The sequence below is a fragment of the Crinia signifera genome, chromosome 7 (genome assembly GCF_055691185.1).
Source record: "Crinia signifera chromosome 7, ASM5569118v1, whole genome shotgun sequence".
Classification (NCBI taxonomy): Eukaryota; Metazoa; Chordata; class Amphibia; order Anura; family Myobatrachidae; genus Crinia; species Crinia signifera.
Genome location: NC_139223.1, coordinates 64,314,790 through 64,337,214, shown reverse-complemented (window position 1 = coordinate 64,337,214; position 22,425 = coordinate 64,314,790). Strand labels below are relative to the sequence as shown.

General features: G+C 44.7%; 1 protein-coding gene and 1 long non-coding RNA gene across 2 annotated transcripts in view; one reads left to right on the top strand and one right to left on the bottom strand.

The window, feature by feature from the left end:
- The window catches only part of DNAH3 (dynein axonemal heavy chain 3), a 399,027-nt gene extending 386,868 nt beyond the window's left edge, over positions 1 to 12,159 (top strand). The window contains exons 58-61 of the mRNA XM_083153252.1: positions 4,408 to 4,550; positions 5,544 to 5,748; positions 8,700 to 8,837; positions 11,536 to 12,159. Coding sequence (XP_083009378.1) covers positions 4,408 to 4,550; positions 5,544 to 5,748; positions 8,700 to 8,837; positions 11,536 to 11,889 — 840 coding nt within the window. The 3' untranslated portion in view covers positions 11,890 to 12,159. The remainder of the gene's footprint in view (positions 1 to 4,407; positions 4,551 to 5,543; positions 5,749 to 8,699; positions 8,838 to 11,535) is intronic.
- LOC146020271 (uncharacterized) overlaps positions 1 to 15,862 on the bottom strand; it is a 40,369-nt gene extending 24,507 nt beyond the window's left edge. Inside the window, exons 1-2 of the long non-coding RNA XR_014450760.1 lie at positions 14,716 to 15,862; positions 8,673 to 8,866 (exon numbers count right to left, since the gene is read on the bottom strand). This is a non-coding gene — a long non-coding RNA (uncharacterized LOC146020271). The remainder of the gene's footprint in view (positions 1 to 8,672; positions 8,867 to 14,715) is intronic.
- Positions 15,863 to 22,425: the final 6,563 nt, after the last annotated feature.

The following is a 22,425-nucleotide window of genomic DNA, read 5'->3' as shown; positions in this document are numbered from 1 at the left end:
AGGAGAAATCAAATGATGGTCGCCAACCATCAAATGCTTTCTCCTGCTCTGGGCACATGCATAGGAGGGGGTGTGTTTCCAGAACATTTCCCCTTGCCTGGTTGTGTGGGGGGCGTGTATTTGCCGTGGAGGCCTTTGGGACTCAGTAAGCTGCAAGTCAACCAGAATTGGGGCCAAAATCTACATATCAGCCTACCTGTATGCAAACATCAGGTGACTCAATTTATTGGGCATATGGAAGCCAAAATGGGTAATGAGGCCTGCACACGTAGAGATTTGTGCCAGCGATTTAGCGTGGGAGATTACCCTTGAGCTTCCTGGAATCTAGATTGTTCAGAAAGTGTCAGCGATGTGCACCAGCAATTAAGCATGGGAGATTTAGCATGGGAGATCAAGCATGGGAGAGTTAGCACGGGAGATTTAGGTTAAGCTCAGGGAGTGTTCTGGTGATACAAATCGCTGATTGCTCATCACACGCTACACAAAATACGAGTGATGTGCAATCTCTTGCTAAACATTCTGACTAGATTTATGGTACATGCCGGCCCTAAATCTCCCGGCAATAGTGACTTCATGTTGTCTTAAACTAGCTACACTGAATCCCCAAGCAACTGCATAAGGACCATCTCAATATAATGAGCTTTATTCAGGAATCTCAGGATGAGCGATCAACGTATTTTATGGCTTTCTTTGCCCCTTGTCTTTCTATTTTAGTCTGTCTGTATGTATATTCGTTAAGCATGACTTCTTTAGTCATGCATTAGAGGTAATAGAGTACATCCAGAGTACATATATTGCCAGAGTACAGTGTGAGCATTGTGGTCACTCTTCACTACTACAACCTGGGCCCCCAGGTTTTTAGTAGTAAAAAGTGACCAAAATGGCTGTGCAAACGAAGGCGCCTGGAGGGGTCTGGGCTGCAGGTGCTGTAACTCTGCTGTATGTATAACACTGATGGTGATAACTGCATCTAACTGGTCAAAAACTGGTGCAACAGTCACTTGCACATATATTTAAAGGTATCCGGACCCTAGGTCGACCATGTCTAGGTTGACAATCCCTAGGTCGACACCCAGTGGTTGACAGTCAGTAGGTAAACACCTATGAATGGTCGACATACCCATGGTCGAAAGGTGGGCACGAGCTTTAGGTCGACTATGGGAAGGTCGACAGTCAAAAGGTCGACACACGGTTTTCATGTTTTTTTAGCCGACATGTGCCAACAGGCGGTATTTCATACCCTACCATCCACTAGGGCGTGGTGGGAGAATAAAAGCATGGCGAGCAGACGTGGTGCACTCTTTCTGTGTCCATGTTGGTTATGTCAACATTCGGGACAAAAAAAAGTTAAATGCCAATGTCAACCTTTTGACTGTCGGCCTTCCCATTGTCGACCTTTCGACCCTGTCGACAGTGGATATGTCAACACAATGGATACGTGAAAGAAAGGAGCCTCAGCTACAGACTAACGAATGCAACCAAACTTGACCCAACTTTTTTCAGATGCATTTTGTTACAATGCCTGACATTGATAAAGGACCCTTTCTGATTACAGTACATAGTACATAGAATACTGTACACAGTCCATAGAATACTGTATATGTACAGTGTCTATATATCATACATGGCTATGACCATCAACTGCTGCAGCCTGTACTGGAGGGGGTGACTGCGTGATGGCACTTTATGGCCAGTTATTGATGGAGCTCATATAGGAAGGGCTGAGAGGCACCTTTATTCCTTCACTTTCCTGTAATTGCTCTTCTATTCTGTCAGCCTGTGAACTGTATTTCATTCCCTTCCTCATTTATAGCCAATTCATCTCTCCTCACTGCTCCAACTTACCTCCACCTCCCGGTCCCATGTCTCCTATATCCCGAGCGCTGTATCTACGATTTACTGACATGTGGAGAATGTATGTGACTAGTTGGATTGTCTGTGAGATGAAAGGGAAAATAAAGGAGAAGCTGTTGATACTGATATATATAAGTCAGCTCCGAGGCTGTGTTCTGGTTGCATAACAGCTGTGCACTGGTGTTGCATACTGTATTTTCTGCAATGCTGGGAGATTACTGTAGAGCAAGGGTTCTTAGCGCCAGTCCTCAAGTACCCCCAATAGGTCATGTTTTCTGAATGCCTTTTATCAAGCACAGGTGAGTTCATTTATTTTGCTGGGTTGGTATTTATCTCACCTGCTTCTGCAGCCGGAAATCCTTGAAACATGACCTGTTGGGGATATATAAGGGTTGGCGTTGAATAGCACCTCTGTAGAACATTGTTATGGTCTAGTCTTTAAAAAGCAATGAGAGATGGACACATTTAGACTATGGGCAGTATTTAATGAGAAAAATTCTCTCGCCCTGTTCCGGAGGGCTCGCTGCCACTCCTGCTCCCACTATTTAATGTGGTTAAGACTCGCCGCCACTCGCGGCGAGTCTTAACCCCTGCAGCGGACGAGCGTCCGTGGCAGGGAGCTGGCAGGGAGCCGGGGGACGGTGGCAGCCAGGGAGATTAAAGTCTCCCTGGCTGCCCCAGAACATATGTGGAGGGGAGGAGGGCTCCCCGGGACCCAGGCAGCACAAGCTGCCCCCCCCCCTATAGCCAGCGAATAAAAATAACATACCCCTTCACAAAAAAAAAAACCTTTTATTTTAAAAGTTCACATTCCAGTTCTCCATGAAAAGATGGAGAATTGCTACACGGAGAGACACGGCGAAAATCACTTAAAAAGACGGCGAAAATATCACATTGAATAGGGTGGTTCACTTTTGGAGAGCAAAATGCTCCTTCCAATGCGAAAATAGCACAAACTCGCCATAAAACACGGCGATTTTTTCTCATTGAATACTGCCCTATGGGGTGTATTCAATGCTGTGGGCGAGCGGCGACAGCGAGCAGGGCTTCCTGCTCGCTGTCACCACTCACCCTGTCAGTATTCAACGCACCCCCCTCATACGCCAATTTCAAACGGAGCGAGGGGGAATTGGCGTATGCGGCTCCAGAAGCAGCGAGACTCGCGGATAAATACAGCGCGTTTTCTGCATTTTTTTTGCCTCGCTGTTTTGGGGAATTCTCGCCGTCCTGTGACGGCGAGGATTCCCCTGGAACGTTGAATAGGGCGAGCGACTGGTGAGGGGGTTAAACAGCGAGGATCGCTGGTTTTCTGCAATCCTCGCTGTTTAACCCCCTCGCCGGCCGCATTGAATACCTGCCTATGGCTGCACAATCATACAAAGTTTTAGTAGAGGACCCACGTGGGAGGGGATTCAGTCATTGGGTCTACAGCAACTAGGTCATCAAGCATTGGGCCGACACCACTAGGTCGACAGGCAGCAAGGTCGACATGCATTTAGGTTGACATGGGTGTAGGTGGACAGGTCATTAGGTCGACACAAGCATTAGGTCAACATGGGCAAGGTCGACAGTCAAAATGTCGACATGGGGTTTTTCAGTTTTTGGAGCCGACATGTGCCGACAGGCAGTTTTTCATGCACTACCATCCACTAGGGCGTGGTGGGAGAATAAAATAGTGTGCCGAGCATAGCGAGGCATCGTGCCCGAAGCATTGCGAGTGAAGCGGTGAACTTCAAACTGTGTCCATGTCGACAGTGTCGAAATTCGGGTAAAAAAAAACCAGTGAAAAACCCCATGTGGACCTGTTGACTGTCGACCTTGCCCATGTCGACATAATGCTTGTGTCGACCCAATATCACGTCGACCTAGACCCATGTCGACATTTTCCCATGTCGGCCTAGACCCATGTCGACCTTGCTGCCTGTCAACCTAGTGGTGTCAACCCAATGCTTGTCGACCTAGTTGCTGTAGATGGAACGATCGCAACCCCATGGGAGATGGTTTGCATTCCTACTGTATGTGATCCCTATTTAAACATAAAGATCTCAAACAATGTACAGTTAGACAATTACTGTGTAATCACATATGTCAGTAACATACAGAATAACATACTGTACATGATACTGATATGAGGCAATGACCATGGAAAGCACAAGGCATGATATCTAATATCAGTAATAGTTAGAATACAGGGTGCATTATTCTTCACACTATACTCTTGGGTTAATTTAAGGACTCAATATATTATAAGTGATGACATCACAAATTATTTATTACAGTTCATATATAGTACTCAATTGATGTTAATATATGTGCAAAACCCTGTAAATAGCTTTAGAAGTAATGTAATTATTGCATTATTATTCAGCCGGCGCTGCTATATTTTATTTTTTTTCTAATTATTGCATTAGTCATATACATTATTCACTGAAAATAAACCTAATGTGAACTCCAACCCCCCTCTGTAATGTCTAATAACACTATCGTGTCACGCTATCTCTTTTATGCCTAATACACATTATAATAGTTCATTAATAACCTTGTATTTAACAGGAAATTGTGGAAGATTTGGCAAGAGATATACTCAACAAATTACCTCATGATTTTAATCTGGAGAATGTAATGGAGAAATATCCTGTTGTCTATGAAGAGTCGATGAATACAGTACTTAGACAGGAATTAATCCGCTTTAACAGGTGAGAGACATTACAGTTGCCTCAGTTAATTACACAAATATTAGACGGGAAAACGATAATGATAGAAATATCCTATTTTTAATATATTTTGTATATGATGTGTCCCAGATGTACCAAATATCTTCCATCGGAGAGCCAGATCCCAGCCGACTCATCCGCACAGAGGGGGTGATTCGGTCCCCCCAGCTGATATTCGCAGTCTGTATATGTGCCTGCGAGAATATGCGCATGTGCAAACCCAGGGAGCGAACACCTTGGGTGTGATTCACACTCGCCGAGGTGTTCGGAGCAGGCAAACAACCAGCGTTATATGGACGTGAGGGGATTTGCGCGGCGGTGGAGGTGTGCGTTCTGAATCAGGCCCACAGTGATACACACAAATAAAGCAACTGGAAGGGACAGTTGTACCAGGCTCTGGTGACGTATGGTGTATTGAGGCTAGGTGTATAAGGGGATATCGCTATACAGTGTATCCCGTTACGGCCCTGATGTAGAATAGCATTTGGTATCCATTGGGTACATTTACAAGGTTTATTTATGCCAGAAATTTAAAACGGCAATCATGTTCATCAAAACATGCTGTGTTTATCGGCCAATTTAAATTTCAGCCTCAAACACACCAACAAACGTCTTTAAATCCTTCTGCCTGATAAATCATAGCTGAGAGCAAGATGTGGGGAAATAACAGAAGAGTGCTGCATGTTGGTGGTACAGTAATACCTATCCTGACCTGTCCCTGTATATGCAGACGCACAGACACTTGCATATTTACATCAGATGCAGCTAGAAGACACAAGGATCTTGTCTGTATGAGCTCCTACTGTTGGATTTGAATCTTCTGGAATTATGGGACAGATATTTAATATGACCTGAGGTTGTCTGACTTATCACATATTGCAGGCTGCAAGTGCCTCAGCTAATTTCATGCCAGTAGAAAAAACCCATCATGTCATGTATCCCACTGCAAATCTCCCATTTATGTTTTTGCCACAGGCTCACAGAAGTTGTGCGGAACAGTCTGATAAATTTGGGTAAAGCAATCAAAGGCCAAGTGCTGATGTCTTCAGAGCTGGAGAATGTGTTTAACAGCATGCTGGTGGGAAGGGTGCCTGCTATGTGGGCAGCCAAGTCCTACCCCTCCCTGAAGCCCCTGGGCAGCTATGTGTCTGACTTGCTCAGCAGACTGCAGTTTCTACAGGTACAGTATGATACGTTAACATAGAGCTTGAGCACATCTTTGAACTTAGCACTATTTAATGGCAATGATACTAATGAAGGGGTTATTGAGCGGCAGTTAGCTGCACATTACCGCAGCTTTATACTTTACCTCACAATTTTTACTTTTCTCACAAATATAAAGCATTGAACTGTATGATACACCCATCAGCCATGACATTAAAACCACAAGGCTAATATTGCATATGTCCCCCTTGTGCTGTGAAAAAAACAGCTCTGACCCGTTAAAGCATGGGCTCCACAAGATCCACTGCGAATTCGCAGCCTTGCGAATAAACCAGAATGGCCCCCAGACCATGAGGAGAAGACAGACCTGTGAGTGTCGTCTCATGGTCCTGGTGCGGACCTTTGTCAAGGCGATGGCAATATAAGCAGCAGTAGTAAACAGCAAACAATGGGGTAGGGTTACTGGGACAGGGGTGATCAGACATCAGCCGTCTGCCCTCAGCACAACTTGTCCCGCCCGCAGTCCCATGAAACGCCGGGCGTTCCCATGGGGGACACCCAAGCCTGCCACCACACGCCCCCGGCCCATACCGCTCAGCGCGAACAGTCCGGCAACATTGCAAATCACAGCATCCGTTCACAGATGGGGTTTGCCATCGGGTCAGGGGCCGATTTCGGTTTACTGCGAGTGAACCAGAATGGGCCCCCAAATGCATTAGTAGGCTGGACACTTTCCCTACCACATGTATTTACAGCCGGACCTGCATTCCTGCAGAAGTGATTTTCTGGGTGCAGTTCTGAACCCTTTCTGCTTTGAACATACTGTAGTTATACTGCAGTTCTGCATGGTTCTGAATGAAAGGCTTTATTACACAGATAGATTACTGTTATACTTGCTGAATAGATCTGACTGCAGTATGCTGTAAGCAGGTGCTGCCTCCTCCTGACTCATTGTGGTATTAAAAATATATATTTTTATCACATAAAAAAAAGTCCCATGCTAATATTAATGCATTGCTCAAAATGTTTCAAAACAAAAGTCATGTTTCAAGTCACAAAATTACTAGATACAAAGGGGCTGGTTTAGCAGAGGCGGAACTACCATTGGTGCAGCAGGTGTATTGCCCCCTGTATCACTTCTTGGGTTGGGTTAAAGGAGGGGGCCCAGATTATATTTCCAAGCCTAGGGGGTCAATCCTATTAGGTGTGAATGATTCGCACTCACGAATCATCATGGCACCAGGCACACTTTACAGCGGACTGAATTCTCTTAAAAGTACTCGAACCTACATAGGGGTGCGAGCAATTTTAAGCAAATTCGGCCCAGCAAAGGGTGAGAGATCAGCTTCATTTAGGTGCCGTTTTCAGAGTTTAAATGGCACCTGAACGGCATCTTGCACCCTTCAGCGCTAATAGAATCAATCCCTGGGACGCCCACTCACAAGTTCCACCATTGGGAGCACATGTTATATCTGCCGGTGAGGCAGATGTAACATGTGCAGAAAGATGTTAGGGCTAGTTACTAAGCAACACTGGGGGGCTTCTGATGGTCTCTTTATGTCTGACATTTAAAAGTGCAATGTTTTTACTTGCAATATACAGTATACATTTCTGGAATAAACATAATCTGAAGCATTTATTACATAAACCCCTTAGATTTTAGAGGGGCATGTACAATCTAAAGCTATACATGGGCTACATGCAAAAGCAGACAGTATTTACTCTGCGTACAAATAATAAAAAAATATATATCCATGTGCATCACTTGCAGCGTAGCAGGGTTTGTCCGGATTAAAAATTACTCCTTTTCCTGCTGGGCACACGACTTTAGTGGGCAATGGATAGTGGGCAGAGAGAACATACAGATGCAGTAGTGAGCAGAGAGGGTAAGTGTTACAAGTGGGCTCCTGAAGCGCCTTGCACCCCTGGTACCACCCTGTGCAAACTATTTTTTTTACTGGGAGGGGCGTGACCATGCATCCCAGATATAGCCACAGCCCCATTGCCAGGTCTCGTTAAAGGTCTCACTGACCCTGCATAGAATATCTAATCATCCCCATCCATTCCTGCCGCAGGGAAGCTTACAGTCTACTGTATATTTCAGGAATAACCCACAATACAGTGTAAGAGGAAATCAGAGCACTGGAAAAACTCACACAAACATGGGGGAACATATAAACTCCACAAATTCCCTAGTCAACTTATTGTCCCCAGACCCTACTATTTCTTTATTCTTTTAGCCATGCTCTGTTTGAGCTTAAGTGACAGAAACTAAAACACAAGATAATAGATGGCAGTAAATTTACTGACTAAAAAATTACAGTAAGAATAAAAATAGTAAATTGTAAGCCAGTGAAAGTTGCACAAAGCATTCAGCACACCAATGGTTTGGGGTATAAATAGGGAATCCCTTTTTTGTATAAATGCTACTATTTAATAAATAAAAAAAACATTTGTAAAAATAGTTTTTTTACTAATCCTTATTAAAAGACTGTCAGTCCTGACCATTATTGTATGTAACTACCAGATGACCGGGATTCTAGTCACCAGTGATGCCTTCTTTTTGGTGGTGGGGACAGAGGGGAAGCTTACTCAGAGTTATTATTGTTATTATCATCTATATTATACATTGGGGGGATCATAAAACAAACCAGTTACCTAGAATTACACGAGACAGAAAGAAATATGAGTTTGCGATCTCAGACTTATATAAATAACAGCATAAAATCCGAAGAAGAAGAAAATTTGGATGAGTATTTTGAATATTGCACTGATTAAGTCTTTGCTTTCTCATTGCATCTACTTAAATTTATAATCAGCAATATAATGCACACTTATCATTATCCATAAAACACCAGTACTGGTTATATTTTGTTACTGTACTGTATGACATATTAGTTACAGTAATAAGTAAATGTACTACGGTAATAAGTATTGTACCTGATGGGGATATTTCATGTGTCATAGGACTGGATAGACAACGGCCCACCCAAAGTATTCTGGATATCCGGATTTTATTTTACTCAGTCGTTCCTGACAGGCGTTGCCCAGAATTACGCCAGAAAATACACAATTCCCATTGATCACATTGGCTTTCAGTTTGAGGTAAGATAAATTTGATCTTCTGTCTTGACCTTATAATAGACAAAATAACAAAACATGATTAGGATATGCTCCTGAACCGGCCTGAACTTCGGTCAGCGGTTTGCCATATAACTTGTTGCTTGGCTTTATTGAATTGCGTGGTGTCCTACACCCGTAGTATTAAGAATTTCTGAGGGAAATTAAGGGCTGCTTATGAGTTTCGGTCAAACATAAAGTTGTCACTTACCAGTAGACCCAAACACTGTCCTCAAGGCACCTCAACAGTCCAGGTTTTAAGGATATCCATGCTTAGGCACAGCTTTCGTAATAAGTACCTCAGTCAGTTTAATTGTACCATTTGTGCACAAGCAGGGATATCCCTAAAACCTGGTCTGCTGGGGTGCCTTGAGGACTGTTTGGGAACCACTGGCCTATGCTAGAACATCCCTGGATCACAGATAGTATGAAATAGATAAGGAATTACCTAAAAAGGTGAATGAGAAATGCAGAGGGAATTTATCCAGCTCACCCTTGGATAACGTGTGCTACCGGTTCCTGTCCTGCTCACTCAGACACTTTGCACAGGTCCTTCATATCGTCAGCCGCAGGCCAAGAGAAATCAGATCTTCCAGATACATTTGTGCTACTCAAAGGCTACGCACACGGATCCGATACGATTTCCCGGCGGTCGGGATCCCGGCGTTCGGAATCCCGACACTGGAATCCCGACCGCCGAAATCCCGACAAGGGGGGGACATGGATCGCCCCCCCTTGCGGGCTCGCTGCGCTCGCCACGCAGCGGGCCCGGTGCCTCGCTACGCTCGGCACGCTATTTTATTCTCCCTCTATGGGTGTCGTGGACACCCACGGAGGGAGAAAGTTTCGGGATTTCGGCGGTCGGGATTCCAGTGTCGGGATTCCGACCGCCGGGATCCCGACCGCCGGCAAATTAACCGCATCCCACGCACACTATGTGGTGATTAAGTGGAAGGTGATAAAACACCAGCAGTCAGCTCCTAACTGTCAAGTCACAGGCTGGGTTTGAAAAATGATAGAAGCTGATTGACTGGTGGTTTCCACTTATCACCACTTTATCACTACAACAGGCTTAATACATCAGCCTCACCGTATCCAGGAGCACTGGCAGAATGTTGTTATTTATATTAGTATGGGAGTAGGCTCACACTATGGAGACAGGATACTAGAAACTCTGTCACTGATGATGTTGTACTTTATGGGCAGATGTATTAAACCTGGTAAAGTGGTAGGTGATAATGCACCAGCCAATCAGCTCCTAACTGTCTAGCCACAGGCTGGATATGAAATAACATGAATGAATAGTGCATTATCACCGTCCACTCATCACCACTTTATAACGTCATCTGAGTTAATACATCTGCCCCAGTGGGCCTTACATCATGGGGCATCGGCAGAGCAAGACTCTTGGCTTCTCCGTGTAGTTTTTCCAGATATCACACAGTGCACAGTGCTGCTTTTACAGAAGCTACTTTGGAATGAGGTTCACTCACTGCTGAAGGAGTTTCTATATTAACCTCAAAATCTCTATTTATCCCTCTCACTCCCAGGCTGTAGGTATAAAGACCAAACCACTCTGAAGTGCACAGTCTTTGTTCTACTTGTTGGGCTAGTTGTAAAATAAGGAGGATCAGGGTAACATGGGGTTTCTAGGGAGAAGGAAGAAGCAGTTCTTATCTGTGTGCCCCTCAGAGCAGGGGATTCAATACTATATAAATGGTGACTGCCAAAGAGATAGCTGTTATGCTGGGTACACACCAAAACGATTTGGGCACAATCCCATCAATCTGGATCCAATTCAGACAGATTGGATGCAGATTGTGTCAAAATCATTTGGTGTGATCCGAATTGGAAACCAATTCCGATCCTACCTGCTGCAGGTACTGTAGGATCTGTATAAAATCCATTCATCTGAATACAGATGGGATCGGATTGGGATTGGATCGTATGCAAATCGGATCACACGATTTGCATCCAAACAAAATCGTTTTGGTGTGTACACAGCATTAGGCTGTGTCTGGCATTACTTGGAATGTGGCCTAAATGCAAATATAACAGATTTCATGTTGTAGGACAAGATATTTAAGTTACTGAAACTTGAAAAGCTGAAAGTTGGAAACTTGTGTTACTCGGTGGTCCCAGAGGCACGCTCTTTTCCTAAACCAATGTGGTGGTAGAGGTTGGCCTATGACTGTACTTTCATCTGATTTGCATCTGTCCACAATCCTGCATTTAGTAATGCAAAACGGTTCCCAACATTACAAAGTGTGTGTCCAACGTATGAGAACCTTGGTCACATAGGCAAGGCCATCTCTACTATTAGGCAGCTTTAGGAAGCTGCCGAGGGCCCCAGGACTCTACCTATGGCAACATTAAGGATGTCTATGAGGAAGCCATCCTTGTACTGAAGGCAGGTGATGACTGTGGTACGTCTAAAATGCCACCTACACACTTTCACTCGAGGGGCTGGAAAATGGGAATTGGTGGCAGAGTGGGGTGCGGGGGGGGGGGGGGCAGTGAATTATAGTTTTGCCTAGGGTGCTGGGAAGCCTTACACTGGCCCAGCACACAGGCACATTTGGACATGATAAATGCACTGCACACCCCTATATTTTGAGGTGTGCAACTTCTATGTGTGTAGCCACTACCAGACCCATTAATTTCTGCCCTTTTATAATTTCAGGTGACCTGCCATGAGAATACCATGGACAAGTCTCCTGAAGATGGTGCTTACATTAAAGGACTCTTCCTAGAAGGGGCGCGGTGGGATAGACAAGAGATGCAAATCGGAGAATCTCTTCCCAAAATACTGTATGATTCTTTGCCTATCATTTGGCTCAAACCAGGAGATACGTCAACATTTGCACATGAGAACTCATACTTTTGCCCTGTGTATAAAACCAGTGCAAGACGAGGAACACTATCAACAACTGGACATTCCACCAACTACGTCCTCTCCATAGAACTTCCCACCAACAAGCCCCAGAAGCACTGGATAAACCGTGGTGTGGCTGCCTTATGCCAGCTCGATGATTAGTGTATGTAAGAAATATCTTCTGCCTCTTCCCATGAGGTATCTAATGTATTGCTCATTTTCTGTACACATTCTGTATCATAACCTGAAATACCACACAAGCAATATTGTAATATATGTCTAAACGATGCAGCACTTCTGAATACTTCACTGTAAGCTACACATGTCCTCCAGTGCTTTTGTTTCCCTATCTCTTTTTTATGTACTCCATTTTACTGAAAATCTTTTATTAAAAATTAATTGATGTTACAAATAAAATATCATTAAAAAGTTGATCCTGGCGTGCTGCCTAATGGTGATATAGTTATATGACAATGGACTTTGTTCATGATTTTCGGTACTTCACTCATTCTGCACCTGTGGTAAGAGGTGCTGCGATGTAAGACCAGCATCACACTGACAGTGATGGACAGTCTACTGCTGTTTTGGAGTCAGCTAAGAGGGGGGCAACGGTCTCCTTTTTTGAAAGGGAAGGGAAGAGGCTAGGGACCTCTGTCATTGCACAGAGATTTCATGGCCTCTGTAACAGGCAGCTGGCACATCCCCATGTATGCCACAAATGCTCAATAATATGTGACAAATCCGAAACGGTGTCCTAGGACACAGCTCGGATCACTACTGCAGCAGGAGGTATCTGCTTGTAATAGACGCCTTCTGCTGCATCACCATACAGTGCTATCACTGCGATAGCAACTCCAACCAAATCTGAATGAGCCTCAATCTGTTCAGTATCTTCATGGGCGGATTCGGGGGGGGGGGGGGGGAGGCGGGGGCACCCGGGTACGTGCCCCCCTTGTCATTTCAGACATAGCTCATTTTGGAGCTGAGGACCGGGGATTTCCAATGAGCCCAGCCCCGTGTCGCTAGCCCCCCGGGAACCAGAGATATCGTCAGACAAATCTAGACGTTTTCCCCATAGGATAACATGGGACCCGATAGTTCTGACCCCCACCAGGTTCCAACGGCTGCCATTTCACCCCGCGGCATCACAGAAACTCGTGGTTGATGTCATTCGAACCCAAATCGGGCCTTCAATTTGATACCAGGCTGGTCCATATGGGTCAATTGGTTCCGGAGATACTGTGGGTAAACTGAGTTGTTTGAGAGCAGATTACTCTGGAACCAAGCACCCCAGTTTCACTGGACCAAAATCATTTGAAGCCCACTTAAAAGTTCTTCAATATGATACTGGTCTCAGGTAAATGGGTTCCAAATATATTGCCGGTTAAACGAGATAGCCGGTTAAAGTGAGGGGAGGAGGTGGTTTTCTCTCCCCCTCACACCAGAAAATGCAGGGACTAGGCTGGTGTAAAAGGGGTCAACCCGGGAATGTCCCTGCATGATCCTGCGACAATATTCCCTGGTAAATCCCTGCATTTTCTGGTGTGAAAGGGGTATTATTTCAAATAGTCGGGACCTGCAGTGCTCTGAATACAGCCAGACAGCCCCCCGCTCTGTTCCTGGCTGTCAATGGCTGTCACTTCTGCCTGGCGGTGGCTGTCCCCCAGTTACCGACAGCATGTATTACCCCTTGGCAATGAGCATGTAATTCCACATGGCAACGAGCATGGAACCCCTGGCAATGAGCATGGAACCCCTGGCAATGAGCATGGAACCCTTGGCAATGAGCATGTAGGTAAGCAGCACTTATGTAGCATAATTTTTAATAGGCATTGTGGTGTTTGGCATAATACATAATGGACATAATGCTGTGTGGCTTAACATGTAATGGGCATTATGGTGTACATTTTTAAGGCGCGCCTTTGGCGCGCAATGTCCCTGGTTGTGAAGCATATTGTGAATTTTTATTTAATCTCTGTGGCATTATGTGAATTTTGACTCTATTTGTGTGGCATTATGTGAATTTTGGCTCTATCCATGTGGCATTATGTGAATTTTGGCTTATTCCATTTGGCATCATGTGTAAGGGGCAAGTATAATGGGGTCTAGTATTTTGTTGCATAATGTACTACATTCTTCACTTTTGTCGCCAGGGTGGGCCTGTGTACTTTAAACGCCAGGGCCTATTTTTAATCCCATTCCCGCCCTCTCTCTGCTCTTCTCTCTCTCACCGCTCCCTTAGCATGTACACTGGCACCACTAACCCCCTCCCAAACCCTCTCCTCTCATGGTGCCCCCCTGTCATTTTCTCCTGGATCCGCCCCTGAGTATCCTGATGACATTTACACACTTTACTCTTGTGATGGTCAGTTTGTCTGTTTTAAACCCACTTGGACATAGATTACAACATGTGTGGGCACTCATAGAAATTGTACATTAGTTTATAGAGAACTAGCGACCCGCCCCTGATTCTTACATTTTTCTAATAACGGTGCTGTAGCTGTACAAAAGCAGGGTCACTAGTAAACAAATAAAACCTTCTTGCCCCAGCCACTCTATGCCCCCTACCACCCCCCACATTAACCCTGGCCCAGACACCCCACTCCATGCCCCCTGCTACTCATCACACACTCCCTGCCCCAGGCACCCCACTTCTGTCCCCCTGCTACCCCACACTCCCCCTGTTGCCCATCACACACACCCTCACCCAGCCACCCTCACTCCACACCCCCTTCTAGCCATCACACCCACTCTCCTGCCCCAGCCAATCCACTCCATGGCCCTTGCTCCCCATCACACACCCTAACATTCAGGCCCAGTGGTTACTTGTGTCCCAGAACCCAATGTGCTCATGAGATGGCCCGACCCCAGTCAAACCCTCCTCTGCCTGCTGTTTCAGCACACACACTGCCCTTCACCCACTGCATCCTGATTCCCCCCATGTATGCATCTCCCCACTCCCCTAACACAGCACCGTGCCCTCCTCACCTCTCTCCAATGCTTCCACTGGACATGTCCACGGACCGCCGGAGGTAGCAGAGCGGCATGAAACCCGGGTCCAATCTCCACCACAGTGTCCGGGGGCCATGTTGCTTCCCACACGCAGCTGCATTACTCCCTGCTGGTTCCGAAACTGGATTTGCCTCCACTCACATCCTCCTTCAGCAGACCTTGCAGCCTCCAGCCTCTGTCCGGTCCCATTGCATATTAATATCAACAATAAGAATTATGTTTAAAAGGGGATTGAAATCATAGAAATGTATATTTTTTATTTATTTATTTATGAACAGTTTCTTCTATAGCGCATACATATTCCGCAGTGATTTACAGAGAATATGTGAACATTCACATCAGTTCCTGCCCCAGTGGAGCTTACAATCTATATTACCTAACACATGCACACACACACACAGACATTCTAGGGTTAATTTATTGGGAGCCAATTAACCTGCCAGTATATTTTTGGATTGTGGGAGGAAACAGGAGTACCCGGAGGAAACCCACGCAAGCACAGGGAGAATATACAAACTCTGCACAGTTAGGGCCATGGTGGGAATCAAACAAAACCTGCTGTGAGGCATTTCCCTTCTGAGAAGTAAATAAATGCAAATAGCTGGTTCTTTTATTTATAAATGATTAGTCACTATGATGAGCGCTACGCTTAACCAGAACTTTGTGGGCCCCATAGCAACATATTGAAGGGGCCCCTGTCCCAATGCTTATTGAGACACCTCTCTGCAGCATTTATTCAATTTATGGTCCATTATAGTGCCCTAGTTTATATTATGCAGCATACTGTAGTAGTGCCCTAGTTTATGTTATGTAGCATAGTAGTGCCCTAGTTTATATTATGCAGCATAGTAGTGCCCTAGTTTATATTATGCAGCATAGTAGTGCCCTAGTTTATATTATGCAGCATATTAGTGCCCTAGTTTATATTATGCAGCATAGTAGTGCCATAGTTTATATTATGCAGCATAGTAGTGCCCTAGTTTATATTATGCAGCATAGTAGTGCCCTAGTTTATATTATGCAGCATAGTAGTGCCCTAGTTTATATTATGCAGCATAGTAGTGCCCTAGTTTATATTATGCAGCATAGTAGTGCCCTAGTTTATATTATGCAGCATAGTAGTGCCCTAGTTTATATTATGCAGCATATTAGTGCCCTAGTTTATATTATGCAGCATATTAGTGCCCTAGTTTATATTATGCAGCATAGTAGTGCCCTAGTTTATATTATGCAGCATAGTAGTGCCATAGTTTATATTATGCAGCATAGTAGTGCCCTAGTTTATATTATGCAGCATAGTAGTGCCCTAGTTTATATTATGCAGCATAGTAGTGCCCTAGTTTATATTATGCAGCATAGTAGTGCCCTAGTTAAGATTATGCCGAATTGTAGTGTCCTAGTTTATTTTATAAACCGTAATCGTAGTTCTCTAGTTTACATGATTTCACATTGTAGGGATGCCAATACACATTATGCCACACAGAATCCTCAATTAATTTGATGACATACAGGAGGGAATTTACTAAGATCAAATGGGTACGAATGCATCAAATCGATCTTAATTACAGCTGGGACCCCCGCATTGGCCAATATACAATCAGGGGAATTCAGCTGATTTGCCATATTTATGTATGCCAAGCTCAGGCAAATTCGGGTGTAGGAATAAGTACACCATCAATAGAACTCAGCCATATATGGCCATAGAGTTCTATCTGATCAGCAAATTTACAATCATTCGTACTGATGAATTCTTCCATGAATTCAGCAGTAAATACGACTGGAAAATGGTATAACCAGCCCCGGGCTCTTTGAGCCAATGCTGGTTCCAGAAATTCAGGGGAAAAATTAATAGAGGTCCCATATATTTCTATAACCAGCACTGGGCTCCAACAGTCAGTGGTGTCGTAATGATACAACTAGGCAAAACTTATTACAACAGTTTCTCTGGCCAAAGCATGAACACCCTGGCTTATCAGCCTGGGACAGTGGGAGCTCATCAAGGTGTATAAGGTCCTTTTAAACCTACAGTGGTTGGGATACTGTGCCTGACAGGTCATCACCTCAGTTTCAGGCAGGACAACAGCGAGGAGCACTGGCAGCCTGCTGCACTCCAACATCGACTTCATAGAGAAGAGGTAATGTCCACTGACGGTGCTAACCTCGACCATTTCAAATGCGGTACTGGCTCCTTAACCAATGAGAGTTTGTGTATGGGCAGCTGCAGTGAATGGCTGCCGGGCCACAAGGTCCAATTGGCTTACTAGCCAGTGCCATATTTGAAATATCCATGAGCCACCAAGGGGGTTGAGTAAGCCTGTGCTCCGATCTCCTCCTCGCAGCAGTGGAGGTGGTTGGCCAGGCTGGGAATTGACTCAGCACTACAGGGGGCATTATACAGTGGCATTACAGGGGGCATGCAACTGCACTACAGGGGTCATTATGAATCTGCACTACAGGGGGCATTGCATATAAGCAACACCACCGGAGGCATTATGTATAATCATCACTGCTGGTATCATTATGCATGTAAGCGGCACTTCAGGTGGCATTGTGCCCTAAAATGCCATGAAGAGGGTGCAAAATGTATAATTACACCACTGCATGTATAGCGTTACCCGGAAGTGCTGTGAACACTGGGACTGCCAGGAGAATTTTCAGAAAGCTGCAGCTTTTGCCATGAAACCCCTAGCAGCAATTCATTAGAAGCCTTACTGTGGGAAATATTATTTAATGGGCATTACGGTTAGAGATGAGCAGTTCAGATTCTGGGGAATCCAACCGTTCCGAACATTGCCCCCGAGTCTGCCACAAGCTGCGCTTTCGAGTTTCCGGCTTAGCTCGCGGCCAAAAGGTGAAGTCTTGTGTCTGATTCTCGCGAGATGCCAAGTCTTTAAATGCTCGGCGTCTGGAGAATTCGGCGCCATTTAGCTGCACGCTTCCAAGCTGCGCACAGCTCTGCCGTGTAGTCAGTCTCTTTGGGGTGGGTTACTTGCCTGACAGGGGTCTGAGTCAGTTGGGGGTGTACTGGGCTGGCAGTGGTCTGGGGCAGAGGAGTCTGTGCAGATGCAGAGGGGTGTGTTGTGCAGTGCAGAGGGGTGTATTGTGCAGCAGAGGGGTGTTGTGTTGTGCAGTGCAGACGGGTGTTGTGCAGTGCAGAGGGGTTTGTGCTGGGTATTGTACTGGTCAGTGGCCGTGTGTTAGGTAGGCTGTGTTAGTGTGCAGAGGGCAAAGGCTGTCAGTGTAGTGGGGTACAGTACACAGGCAGGCTGTCATCAGCTTTTCATTTCTTTTTTTTTCATTGTGGTGTACGGTGTGCTGCACTGCAATCCAATATACCATACACTATACTTTTAGACGTTCCGTGTGTGATTGTTCTGCCTCCACGCAGTGTTATACAAGTCCCGTCCTTAAAAAAAAATGCAATAAAAAATAAATTTTGCTTTTCTTAATTTTTTGTGTGTACTGCACCCCAATAGTATACACCATTAGTTCCGTGTGTGATTGTTCTGCCTCCACGCAGCGTTATACAAGCTGCACATTACAAAAAATTAACAAATTTAAATCAATGTTTCTCTTCTTTATTGTTTATGTGCACTGCACCCATACTATACTGTCAGAAGTTCCGAGTGTGATTGTTCGGCCTCCACGCAGTGTTATACAAGCTGTGCATAAAATAAAAATAAAACCTAAAAATAATTTTGCTCTTCTTTATTGTTTGTGTGTACTGCACCCCCAATGCACCATACTGATACTGTCAGAAGTTCTGTGTGTTAATAACATGCCAGCTTGCTGCAGACCTTGGCCTAAATTGAATGAAAACAACATTATGAGCTGTAAAGTGGTAAAAAATGTCTGGAAAGGGCTAGAAATTAATTTTATTAAGGTTAATATTACTCTAGGGACAATAAACCCCGGCGCCCATCTCTTATTATGGTGTGGCATAATGTGGCCACGCCCCTCTTGTCACGTAGTCTCTCTCTTAGTTTCATGTAATTACTCCCCCCTCATGACATGTGGCTACGTCCATTTTTGGCATTCACCTGCGGCGTGAGCACTAAGAAAAAAATTCTACTTGTACCACAGGAGTCAGTTTAGTAAAGGGCCAAACTAGGCACAGGAAGCGTAGGGCAAGCAAAGTAAAAACCCCTAGGATAAGATGCTAAAGGAAAAGTAATTATTTTTGCTGTATCAGAAAAGACCATCAAGGACTCATTTTTCCAAATATATTTTTTTAATTTTATATATTCTTTTAAAGGTGAAACTAAAGTATGCAGTAGTAGGACTACAGAATGGCTATGGCAGTGATTCCCAAATGGTACTCCTAGGCACCCTGGGGTGCCATGAGATATTTGCAGGGGTGCTTTGGGTTTTGCACGTCAGGAACAAAACAAATTATTTATGGTCAAAGTGTTAAGAAAAATGAGTGCTAGTGGCTGCCAATCATAAAATATGTGGACAATTAAAAGCACAACTGTGGGGCTGATTCAGACCTGATCGCTGATCTGCAAATTTGGCAACCGGGTATCTTGTCGCACATCCATACGCAATTTTCTCACCATTGAATGATTTTCCCTGTCTGCGCAAATGTCTGACCCTTTCACAGCTCTGCAATAGATGCGGGTTTATGGAACCCGGCGCTGACGTCACACACCCTCCCTTAAAAAATATGCCCTTTTGTGACACTCCCAGAAAGCAGCAAGTCTCCACCAGGACTCATCATAGATTGACTCTAGGTCGACAGTCATAAGGTCGACCACTCTTGGTCGACAGTCAAAAGGTCGACAGGGTCCAAAGGTCGACAATGAACATGTTGACAGGGTCCAAAAGTCGACAGTCCAGAGGTCGACATGGTCAAAAGCTCAACATGAAAAAGGTTGACATGCATTTATTTAACAACATTTCGAGCCAACATGTGCTGACAGGCGGCATTTCATACCCTACCATGTACTATGGCGTGGAGCATAGCAAGCCATGCGAGGGGACATGGTACACTTAGACAGTGTCCATGTCAACCTATGTCCACATAGACACTAAAAAAAACGTTAGAAACTCATGGGGAGCTTTTCAATGTCAACCTTTTGACCCTGTCAACCTTTTCATTGTCGACCTTTGGACCCTGTTGACCTTGTGACTGTCGACTAGTGATCAACCATATTATTGTAGACCTAGACACTGTAGATCTAATATACCATAATCCTCCACCCCTTAACACAAACTTTCTGTCAAATTGCGAGGGGATTGGCGGGCTACGATCCGTATGCATGCACAGTCATTCAATAATCGAACAGTATGTAAAACAGACCCTGTGTCCTTTATACAGGTGTGCTGTTTTCTGGGTGTGTCGGAAAAAACGTAGACGTGCCCAAGCATTTTACAGTCTGTGATGCCAGGGCCGTCCTCGTTCAGTCTGTCTCACTCACAGGGGTCAAGGGTCAGAGCTACTTGCACAGATTGCATAAACCTTTAGATGGTTCAGGATTTGCGATCCATTCACAATTTACCTGCAAATTTAAACAGGGGTGGCAGTTACCTACTCACAGTTATCTGTAACTTTGCAGATTATAGACCAGTTCTGAATCAGGCTTTTATTACACACTTTTTATGCAAATGTTATTTAGAAGGTGAATTTTGGTGGTTTAGTGCAATGGGGCAAAGTGTGATTGGGCAATGCCGGGCACACTATTTGTCCTTCCACAAGTTACTGCATCACCAGAATATGATATCGCCAAGCTGCACATTACCGAGTACAATGCAGGGAAATAATTTTGCATTGTTTATGTCACTACTATTTGTTCATTTATGTATTTTGCTGCAGGCATTCCTAGTTCTAGTTCCTGAAATATGTGCGGTTTGACAGCAGATCTATGTCCGGCAGAGCTACTTCTAAGTATTATGCTGGTCTATTCCCAGTAGCATATTCACAGTGTGAAATAAGTTATGTTTCCGAGGTAGGATTAGCTGTCAGCTACAGAAGTCATTGCTTTTGATGCTATTTTGGATGCAGTCCACAAGTGGGAAACAGGACAATGCTTATTCAGTTATACGTGTTTCATTGTGGATGTCAGATTGCTGTAGATCTGTTCTGTAGAGCTACATAGACAGAGTTTTATATTTCAACACTGACAAATCATCAAATTTATTGTTGAAATGCCCCAAAGTAGTTATAAAAGGGTTAATGCCTTTGTCAGTTGAGTACAAAGGAAAAAGAAATGCCCCCAGCAGGTATATAGGAGGTCATTCTGGTTCACACGCAAAGCTGTGAAAATTGCAGCTTTGTGTGTGCTTTAAACACCACCCACAGCCCCCCTTGTATGCCGAATATCCCTGCACGCATGCATAAACATCCATTCACAGCTTGCTTGCGGAGAGGAAATCATTTGATGGTCGCCGATCATCGAATGATCTCTACAGCGCACGCAGATCTAAGACACTCTCTGGTGTCCTATATCTGCATGCTCCCTGTATGGGAAGAGGGTTGGGCAGCTGACCTCCGCTGAAGTCAGCTGCCCGCCCACTGCACCTGCATCATTACCAAATTACCATGGGAATGCCCATAGTGTGATCCTTTCTCCCCAAGCTGATAATGTGGCCCATTTACGATGGGGTCGCACACACAATGCGACCACATTGCAATATGCGATCCTACTGTAACAGGCAAATTTATGGTGGGGCAGAGGTAGGGACACAGGCTCTTAAATGAGCCCATCCTTGCAAACTGTTCAGCCGGGTGCTGGAGGGTCTGCAAATGTGCGGTCAGCGCTGCCCCTCCCCTGGCCACAGTGCGGTAAGTCGGCCAAAGGCTACAATGGGCTTCCGCCATCTCAGAAAAGCGGTAGCTACGGGACCAAATGCAATGCTACATCGGTCGGTATCGCATCCCCCATAGAAACCTTTGAGGCGGCATTTACCTGATCGCTAACCACTGCAAATTAGTAGCTGCGAGATCAGGCCTGAATCAGGCCCATAGCGTAGCCATATAGCAGGGACATCATCAAGCTTTCTACCCAGTCCATTTGATATAAAGAAGAAAATCTGGGTAGCATAAGTGATATAGGGATATGATCCTTATTTTAGGCTGCTGGAACACGGGTCAGTAATAGTTTCACATTTTTGGGTATTATTTGGTTCTAGGGAGTATAGTGATTCCAAAACACCCATGATTGTATATTTGTATGTATGGGAGCATCCTTCCAGAATATTTGTAATGAAGGGCAATTCCATATACAATGAGTAATACGTGTGTCTGAATTAGAGCATTTAGAACATACAGTAATTTATATTAAGTATAAGTTATCTGATACCGCAGTAGTATAATAAGCTTGGGCCCTTATTGAGGTTCACTCGCAAAGGCAAATTCCTTCTGAAATGGACAAAACCATGTGCACTGCAGGTGGGGCAGATGTAACATTTGCAGAATTAGATTTGGGTGGGGTTTTACTTCAAACTGATGTCTATATTGCAGTGTAAAAATAAAGCAGTCAGTATTACTTACCCAAATCTAATTCTCTCTGCACATGTAACATCAGCCCCAACTGCAGTGCACATGGTTTTGTCTCTTTGAGAAGGAATTTGCCTTTGCAAGTGAACCAGAATAAGGGTCTTGGTGTAGTATTTTGTAGTGCATTTTCTGAGTATAATGGAGAAACAAGCTTCTTGTTTATTGTAGTGCACCAGCGGATCACCGTT